This window comes from Schistocerca nitens, chromosome 5 (assembly GCF_023898315.1).
Source record: "Schistocerca nitens isolate TAMUIC-IGC-003100 chromosome 5, iqSchNite1.1, whole genome shotgun sequence".
NCBI lineage: Eukaryota > Metazoa > Arthropoda > Insecta > Orthoptera > Acrididae > Schistocerca > Schistocerca nitens.
In genome coordinates this window covers 384,699,253-384,709,263 of record NC_064618.1, presented here as the reverse complement: position 1 = coordinate 384,709,263, position 10,011 = coordinate 384,699,253, and the positions used below count along the sequence as shown (strand labels likewise).

Below are 10,011 nucleotides of genomic sequence, written 5' to 3'. Positions count from 1 at the left end.
TGACTGGGAGTTGGAAAATAAGTTTCCCCTGTCGACTGTGGGCAGAGTTGTGTAATATGAGCGAAAGACGACACGGCAGATGAACGTGCGTGCAAGACAGCGATACACCATTGGGTAGAGGTCGGCCGCAATCAAGCACATGGCGCTGTCGCAGTGCCTGGGCAAAACGAAGGCCAGCCGCTCAGTCTTTTCCCGGAGCTATGGAGAGAAGGTGCGTTTTGGAGTAGTGGTCAAAGATGGAAGCGAGAGCTGTTATCCTTTACGAATTGGCACGTGGAGTATCAGGCACAGAAATTCGTAACTGCCTTGTTGAGGTGTATGGGTCAGGTGTGATATCGAGGCAAATGGTGCGGAGATTGTGCCAGCAATTCAGTGATGGGCGTCAGCAAGTGCAGGACATACCGAGACCTGGACGGTCGCGCACGGCCCACTACAGATGCAAATGTCAGAAAGGTGGATGACATGATTAAAGCGAACCGGTTGATCACCATCGATGGAGTAGCGGCAGAACTTGGAATCGGACATGAGCGAGCTCACAAGATCATCCACGACATTCTTAGATACAGGAATGTGTCAGCATGATGGGTGCCTCGCCAACTGACCCCGACACACATGGAACAACGCATGGCGTTCAGCCTGCAACAGCCCGTGCGTTACCATGAATCTGTCAATGACCTTCTGTTTCGGATTGTGACGGGGGATGAAATGTGGGTCCACCATTACAACCCCGAATCGAAGGCCGCATCCATTGAGTGGAAACATCTGTCATCACCTGTCTGAAAGAAATTCAGAAGCACTCCGTCTGCAGGTAAAGTGCTACTCACGGTTTTCTAGGACGCCAAAGGAGTTTTGCTGATGGACTTTCTCGAGGATTCAACCATCAATGCTGCGCCGAACTGTGTCACTCTGACGAAATTGAAAGAGGTGATTCGGAAAAAGCGGCCTGGTCTTCTCAGAGCTGGCGTCCTACTGTTGGATGACAATGCGAGACCATACACGGCGACGGCAACGCAAAACCATATTGCAACTCTTGGTTGGGAGCGCCTACACCATCCTCCTTACAGTCCGGATCTCGCACTAAGTGACTTCCATCTGTTTCCTGCTTTGAAGAAGACTCTCGGCGGTAGGCGCTTTGGCAGCAATGGTAACGTCGAAGAAGTCGTTCAATGCTTCTTCCGTATGCAACGCCCTGTTTTTTTTTTTTTTTTTTCCTGAAAGGCTTTTGAAGGTTATAAAGTGGTATGACAAATGTCTCAATGTACTTGGAAATTACGTAAAAAAATAAAGATATGTCTTATCTTTACTGTCTCATTCTCTTTTTTTTTTTTCTTTCACACAAAACTCTGACCACAGTCGACAGAGGAAACTTATTTTCCAACTCCCCCACGTAACTGCAAGACACGTACTGTGACGTCACGCATTACAGTATTGTTCAGTGCGCTGCACAATACCGACTTTCGAAGGATAGTTACTTCAGTACACAACTTTAGATCTTCTAATTATTTTTAGTAACAGTTACTTGGAGTAAATTATATAATTTCAGGTGAAGATGGCCAATCTTTTCATCACGTGGGGTTTACTCAAGCATATCGCCTGCGTTGTTCAGTTGAAACAATGTGGACGTTGGAATACATATACACAGACCTTCATCAGAACAAAAAAAAAAAAAAAGAAAAAACAGTTACGAGATCAAGAATGAATTCCATGATATCTGAGGGAACAATAGAGGGTGAAAATTGCAGGTGATGACAGAGATTGGAATACATCTAGCAAATAAATGAATAGTTGAGTCGCAGATAGACACAATAAAAAGGCTGTCAAACAAGTAAGCTTTCCGCCAAAAAGGCCTTAATGCGAATTAGACAACTACACACATACGTGAGTCCTCGGCAGCTAGAAACTGGTCATGTGTGAGTTGCGTTGCGTGAGTGTTTGTATGTATGTTGGCTAATACGAATGTAGGCCACTTTGGCCGAAAGCTTTCTTGTTCGACAGTCATTTTGTTATGCCTACCTGCGACTCAGCATTTCCGCTATATGGCGAGTAGCAGTCTATGCTTTTCATAATATTGTCATTATTCCATTCTGCAATTTCCATTCGTTAAACAAATGAATAGATTGAGTGTAAGTGCTGCTGTAAGATGAAGAGACGGTCGTTGGGGGCCTGACCAAACCAGATTACAGGTGACCCCTCTCCACCGAAAGAGAAATATTTATAGACGCTGATATTAGGGAATGATACTGCACACAGTGAAAAAAAAGTCATGTAATGAAAATCACTGTACAAATACAAGGATGCGGCGTCAGAGCTCGATCTTCCTGATCTGGTCCTTGGTGACCTCCTCGGGCTTGTGGCCGCCGGCCGCCCGCTCCTCGGCGGCTCGCCGCTCCTCCTCCTGGGCGAACAGCCGGCGCTGCTCGTCGCGGATCTCCTCCTCCGACCGCAGCTCTGCGGCGCGCGCCTCGGCCAGCGACTCCTCCCAGAAGGCCACGCGCTCGCCGCGCACGCCGCCGCTCTCCAGGTCCAGCGTCTCCCCGAGCAGCAGGTACGAGTAGTTGGCAAACACCGCGTCGTGCCACGAGAAGTCGTCCAGCACGGGGTCCGGCTCCGGGGTCGGGTCCCTGCAGGAACGGCCACTTTGATCAGTTAATATCGTAACTGCGTTACCTGGACGTTAGGTGCGTTGCGTTTCTATCCGGCGTTACCTCATTCCGATCTTTCTCTTAACATATGCGATCAGACACTAGGGTGACCAACTCTCCCGTAGTTCCTACAATCTGCCATGTTAAAGCAATTTTTTTAATCATTCCGGTTCCCTCACCGACCACCTGTTTATCTTGTGTATTTTGTTGGTGACCACTCTTATAAATATTAATCCCGCAAAGTACTATCGATAGTTCAGATTCTCCGACAGATCTCGAAGAGTTTACGTAAAACAATCGATACTATTTTCGACATATAGTCTTTTTTCTGTTCATGCTTCTACAGAAAGAAGACTCAATGGCTGAAAGGAATGTGTGGAGCGGAAGGAGAATGGCATGGTTTACAAGTGTAGAGGGGTCATAAGGGGAGGAATATTTACTTGCTCTTCGGTCAGCCAGCCGGCCGGAGTGGCAGAGCGGTTCTAGGCGCTACAGTCTGGAACCGCGTGACTTCTACGGTCTCAGGTTCGAATCCTGCCTCGGGCATGGATGTGTGTGATGTCCTTAGGTTGGTTAGGTTTAAGTAGTTCTAAGTTCTAGGGAACTGATGACCTCAGAAGTTAAGTCCCATACTGCACAGAGCCATTTGAACCCAGTACTAGCCACCCGCCGATGCCCTCGCCTCGTACCGATCAGTAGCTTAAATAAGACATGGAGGTAAAATGCACTCTCGAATGTGGATCATAGAGACATTCATGTTCAGACACACCCATCACATTATTTAAAAGCGTTTTTAACGTTCACCCTATATAAAGTGCCGCGTAACCTACAGAACACTTCTATTGTACGTAGTTATCTTCCTGCATTTACTGCAAAAGTGCAACTGTCAATGGTTAATGTAGATTTTAATCAAAAATCATTAATTTCTAACGTGAAACAAACAGATGTCGTTCTAAAAATAAAAATGTACAATAAAGATTTATCATTGAGCACTAGAAAACGTAATTTTATCTCCAAAAAACGAAAATTAAAAAACAGTCCATAACAATAACAAATCAAACTCCGCTTCAAAACTTCATCTACGTTATATAAAACACGTTACTGTTATGTTTAAACAACTTCCGCACTTATCAGTAATAACAGGAAACTCTTGCCTTTGATAGTGATGAAAAACTTTCTGTTGAGTACAAGATAACAACAATGATTATAGGGAGTTTTTATGTTTGTGCATATAAACTGTACATGCAACATAAGAAATTGCTTTGTTACGTAAAAGTCCAGAAGTTAGGCGATGAACTAAATATTATTACTTATAAATTACTGTTTATATTTGTAATGACATAACATACACATGGGCTAATACTGAACGATCTAATTATGTGCAAAACAAACCATTAAACAAATAAAAAACAAAGAGAAGTCGTCGGCTCCCAGTTTACCTCACACGTTCATTTGTGTCTCTTTACCTACCAAAGGTACCCGTAAACCTACCATTTAATACTTCATTTATGTACCGTACAAAAACAACAGAACCGTAGTTTTGGTAGAGCGCAACTCTACCACCTCGCAATTACTGACACGATCAATGTTGGTCATCCATAAATTAACTTCCGATCGGCCATTACCCAAGAGAATAGTACGGAACTTCTTATGTCTTTACTTACGTCTTGATGTTACTTCTGCACATAGACGCCACCCAAGCTGAGACATTTGTCGCACCGTGAAACTTCTTTATCCCTTCATCAAATAATGGTACCGCCTTGTGCTTCGGCCTCTTGTTGAGAGCATCCTTGAGCTCATCGTCTGTCGTGAAGTACTAAACAGTCATCCAGATTTTCATCTTGGTGAAGAGATTAAAGTCGCGTGGCGACAATTCAAAACTATGTGGAGGACGATGAAAAATCTTCCAACCAAAAAGTCTGAGTTTTTTCCCTCGATACGCAGTGGGGAGCTATGCGTTGTCGTGATGGAGAATGATTAATTCGGTAGTCATCACATGCAATTTGTTTTAGACTGACCTTTTGTGTTTCGTCAATGTCTCATAATAAGCCAATACTCTTACGTGTTACTCTCATGAAATCTGTGTTCCAAATTCCTTTGCAATTCTAAACCTCTCTAACCATCACTTTACTGGTTTGACAGCCTCTGCTAAAAGTTTTTTCGTTTATTGAGAGAACTAGTGTTTATCCAGTTTGGACTGTTCCTTAGTTTCAGAGTGTGTCGTCCCCAGTCATGATTCTGTTGAGGTAGTTACATATGCCATAGATCATTTTAATGATTCTTTTATTGAAATGACGTCGAATGAGTCAGTTTACAGATATTTACTCGTGATTAATGTTAACATTAGTGAACATATCATTCTTTTAGTCCTATTCATTGAGTGCAAATATGTAAAATACGTCAGCATGTTGATTCGTCTGTTATCAAGATTATCAATTATACGAAGAGCAAAAGTAGCTGAACTTAATTGCTTGAGGAGCTCAGTATTACGCTTCTTCCAATTCGTCAATATATACACCCAAAATTTTGGAGTACTCTACCCTGTTTACTGGATACTGGCCATTTGTTACGTCAGTTGTTGGTATGACGTTTTGCTGTACAGGACCGAATATAGTGTGTTTCCCAAAATATATGGAAAGTCTGTTTTCTGAAAATCCGTTCATAGTTCTTTGGTAAATATCATTTACCATTTCTTCCGTTGCTTTCTCTCTAATGGGATTTATTATAATACTAGTATTGTCTGCAAACGTACCAACTACGTTTGTTGAATGTTAAGTGGGAGGTAATTCACAAATACAAGGAATAGGAGTGGACCCAAAATTGAACCCTATGGTCTCCCTTTGTGATTTCTACGCAGTCACTAAAACTTTCTACGCTTCTGAAATGGTTTGACTTAATCAGGAAAACCCTTTGCATTCTGTTTGTCACAATTCAAACCAGCTGTGCATAAAGCCATAAATTCCATAACGCTTTTGTTTTTCTAAGACAGAAACGCCTTGCAAAGATCACAAAAAATACCAACTACTGACATTTTATAATTTAAGAGAGAAATTCGTCCCCTTCTTCATGGCAGCGCTGAAGGAATGTTAAGGAAGAACCTATTCACTCAGTTTTGTAGACATCAGTGAGACGTTTTGGTACCCACCGAGCACAAAACGTATGACAATCTGATCTCTCTGTGACAGTGTTAGAAAGGATGACAGTGTTACAGAGGATTATCCATGAAATGAGAAACACATGTTCATAAAATTTTGCAACACGTTCATAGTCATCACGTTCACTTGCATCACTCATATCTGACCGACCACATTCGTTATGCATATGTGTGTGATCATCTTGGATTTTCCCCACAACTCCCTCACAACACATAACTCGTATCCTCTTCCCCATGCACAAGATACAACTGAAACTCAGACTCATCAGCATTGATTCCTTCTATTTGCACAAAGCGTATGACACAACGTATCTCACAAATGAAGGGAGCCTCAGTAATATCGGTTATTTTTAGTCGCTTTCTACTTACGCACCTTTTCCAACCATGCAATCGCCATTAAGCTAGAAGCATTTGTTTGTTTTTAACAACCAATTGGCCGTTAGTTTATGAATAGCCTTTGGATTTTGTCGCCATAGGCGAGAAATATTCAATGACGAAACTGGAACGTGTTAGACAATGAAAGTGTGGGTCGAATGCTACTAAGTCATATTCTAGCATTTCCGTGCCGGTGGGATATGCGAGTGCTTTCTGTGAAGAAAGAGACAGTCCTGCAGATGTATAATGATGTGAGAACACAGTGGCTGATGGCTGTATTTAACGTTGCTGATTCCTTTTCTTGTGGAGATGGTAAGGCAGTAAAACGAGAGGACGTGCACTTGTGCAAAGGCAGTTTCATTGGCTTGAGGGACGTGGGAACATCGTACCGACAGATCGCGCAGACAAAGGACGAGTGGCGACGAGATGGATTCAGGAGAACACTGTGGCAAGGAAAGAAGGCACTTCCTTCCACAAGGAGTACACGATGAGAAGAGCATAAGATGACTCGTTTGTGTGCCTGTTTGTTTCCTCTCCGACGCTTTTGAGTTCACGCCGTACCCACCGACTGAATACTGCCTCTGGTTTCGTCGACATTCGTCAGCGGTGACTCACGTACTGTTATTGGGAGGTACTGCCAACGCTTGGAAGAATCACGAGGCATGGAAGCTCTTAGTGGCATGCCGTCAGTGAGTGCGATAACAAAGTTGTCTGGAGGCTCCACGGAGGCTATGGCGAGTTTCGGCGTTTGCCGTAGTCCAGGTTTTGTGTTCGATTCTGCAGGACATGGTCGCAATTTGTGAGCCTGATATTGGTAAAAGGTTTCATTGTTTGTCTAGCTTAATTACTGCTGCTCGATATGTTTAGTTGTTTCGCACAGTAGAGGTACAACCCGGTGAGTTGTGCTGTTGCTTCCTAGTGTTCGGTGGAGTGTTAGCAGATCGTTACACAGTTGTTAGCGAAGTTGTTAGTAGCGTTTGTAATTTACTAACTTTCGACTCAATCACCATTTACACGAAGATAATCAGTGGATGGCACAACACCGCGAAGAATAACCCTGCTTCACGTTGCTGCTGTGTATAAGAGTAAGGACTGACTGCAATAACAAGGTTTAAAAGCTGAAAACTAAACTTCGTCCGAACAGGCCTTGGAAAGGCCAACGGGACTGACCGGCCGCCGTGTCATCCTCAGCCACACGCTTTACTGGATGCGGATATGGAGGGGCATGTGGTCAGCACGCCGCTCTCCCGGCCATATGTCAGTTTACGATAACCGGAGCCGCTACTTCTCAGTCAAGTAGCTCCTCAGTTTGCCTCACAAGGGCCGAGTGCACCCCGCTTGCCAACAGCGCTCGGCGGCAGACCGGATGTGAAGTGCTAGCCCAGCCCGACAGCGCTTAACTTCGGTGATCTGACGGGAACCGGTGTTACCAGTGCGGCAAGGATGTTGACCTAACAAGAAGGTTAGCAGCTGCCAAATAGGATTTGCTTGCGACGGTGTGTTGACTAACGCTTAGTTTGCGTAGGTAACCGTCGGAGCCAAGTGTTACAGCGTTTGTGAAAACGTACACGCTAACACAGCTTTGTGCTGTTTGCTTCATCGATCTGGTCGTTTTCTGCAGTCGGGTATCAAGTAACTGTTGTGGAGGGCAATCACTTGATCCAGGTTTGGTTTTGAGCCAGCGGACCTTGCAGTGTGGAAGGATTCTACGATTCAGAACTATGTTTTTGGTTGTTCAGACGATTCCGCGAATGGAATTGTGTTTTGAAATGGTTTCACTTTGGTCGCGAGAGGCATCCACCCTGTTGATTGACTTAAAAGAACGTGGTATTGTACAGCTGTTCCGTCTTCTGTGGCCTGGTGCCTCATCGAGAAAAGTTGTGCCAATCCTTCGTTAATCTAGTAGTGGCGTACAACTGTAGTTAGCTATGTAATTACAGTTATACTGTGATTATCAAAAAAATGTGTGTGAAATCTTATGGGACTTAACTGCTAAGGTCATCTGTCCCTAAGCTTACAGCCGGCCGCGGTGGTCTAGCGGTTCTAGGCGCTCAGTCCGGAACCGCGCGACTGCTACGGTCGCAGGTTCGAATCCTGCCTCGGGCATGGATGTGTGTGATGTCCTTAGGTTAGTTAGGTTTAAGTAGTTCTAAGTTCTAGGGGACTGATGACCACAGAAGTTAAGTCCCATAGTGCTCAGAGCCATTTGAACCATTTTCAACCCTAAGCTTACACACTACTTAACCTAAATTATCCTAAGGACAATCACACACACCCATGCCCGAGGGAGGACGCGAACCTCCGGCGGGACCAGCCTCACAGTCCATGACTGCAGAGCCTAAGACCGCTCGGGTAATACCGCGCGGCCCTGTAATTATCGATCTGGGTACTGTCGCACTGAAGAGGGGTTAACCCACACTACATAGTTGGTGTGATTAGTCAACAGTACGCACAATGGCAGGGCACCGTACACGTGAAAACATATTGCTGTGCGACGTATTTAGTCAAGGCGGCGAGGCAGACCTGTTATACAAAGCCGCCTGTGGGCCTTTTGTGCTGCCGCAGCCGGCCGGTGTGGCCGTGCGGTTCTAGGCGCTATAGTCTAGAACCGCGAGACCGCTACGGTCGCAGGTTCGAATCCTGCCTCGGGCATGGATGTGTGTGATGTCCTTAGGTTAGTTCGGTTTAAGTAGTTCTAAAATTCTAGGGGACTTATGACCTCAGAAGTTGAGTCCCATAGTGCTCAGAGCCATTTGAACCATTATTTTTTGTGCTGCCGCATTGCGCTGGCGGTATGCAGTGTCAACTAAGCAATTATGTGATACCCATCTTAAGGCCGTTGACTTCTGAAGTTACCGGTATCACCCCTTTGTTAAGTTGTATTTTGATTGACGTAACGATCGTATTTGAATACTATTTTAGTACAGTAGCTTATTTTATTTCCTTCTTTGTTGCTAGTCTGCCAATGCACCTTTGGTTATTTTCAAGGTTATAAGTGACAGTACGTTATTCTTTTTTTAAAATTTGGTTGGTAAAGTAATTATTTCTGCTTCAAATTGGCTGTCTACTTACAACTAAATTTATGGGTCAATTGCATCTGCAATTCCATGGTCAATTCATAGACGGTAATCAAGTATAGTGGTTACTAGCCCGCTCGGCTAGCCACGCGGTCTAACGTGCTGCTTCCCGAGAGGAAAGGCGTGCCGGTCCCCGGCACGAATCCGCCTGGCGGATCAGTGTCGAGGTCCGGTGTGCCGGCCAGTCTGTCGATGGTTTCTAAGGCGATTTTCCAACTGCCTCGGCGAATGCGGGCTTGTTCCCCTTATTCCGCCTCAGTTGCACTATGTCAGCGATTGCACAGCAAACATTGTCTCCACATACGCGTACACCATAATTACTCTACCACGCAAACATATGCGGTTACACTCGTCTGGTGTGAGACGTTACCGGGGTGTCCACGGGGGGCCGAACCGCACAATAACCTTGGGTTCGGTGTGGGGCGGCGGTGGGGTGGGTGCACTGCTGTGGCCTGTTGTGGGGTTGTGTACCACTGAGAGCTACGGTGGGACGAAGCCTCTCCCTCGTTTCTAGGTCCCCAGTTCAATACAGAATACACACACAATAGTGGTTATCAGATTTAAGTCGGGTTACATCGTATTCTCTTTCCATGCGTAGTTACTGTTATGACTGAAGGAAAATTTTATTAATATTCTGAGCTTTCACAGGAAATGCGTTCCGGGGCAAATAAAATTTCTATTAGTGGATTTTCTTTAACTGTTTTATGGTTCCTCAGGGTCTGTACTAAGCTAGCACCAAGAATGTTGTAGTGATTAATGTTAA

At 44.8% G+C, this 10,011-nt stretch overlaps 1 protein-coding gene across 1 annotated transcript in view; it reads right to left on the bottom strand.

The window, feature by feature from the left end:
• Window positions 1-2,054: 2,054 nt before the first annotated feature.
• Window positions 2,055-10,011, bottom strand: part of LOC126260486 (venom carboxylesterase-6-like) — a 123,744-nt gene continuing 115,787 nt past the window's right edge. Inside the window, exon 10 of the mRNA XM_049957813.1 lies at window positions 2,055-2,621. Coding sequence (XP_049813770.1) covers window positions 2,303-2,621 — 319 coding nt within the window. The 3' untranslated portion in view covers window positions 2,055-2,302. The remainder of the gene's footprint in view (window positions 2,622-10,011) is intronic.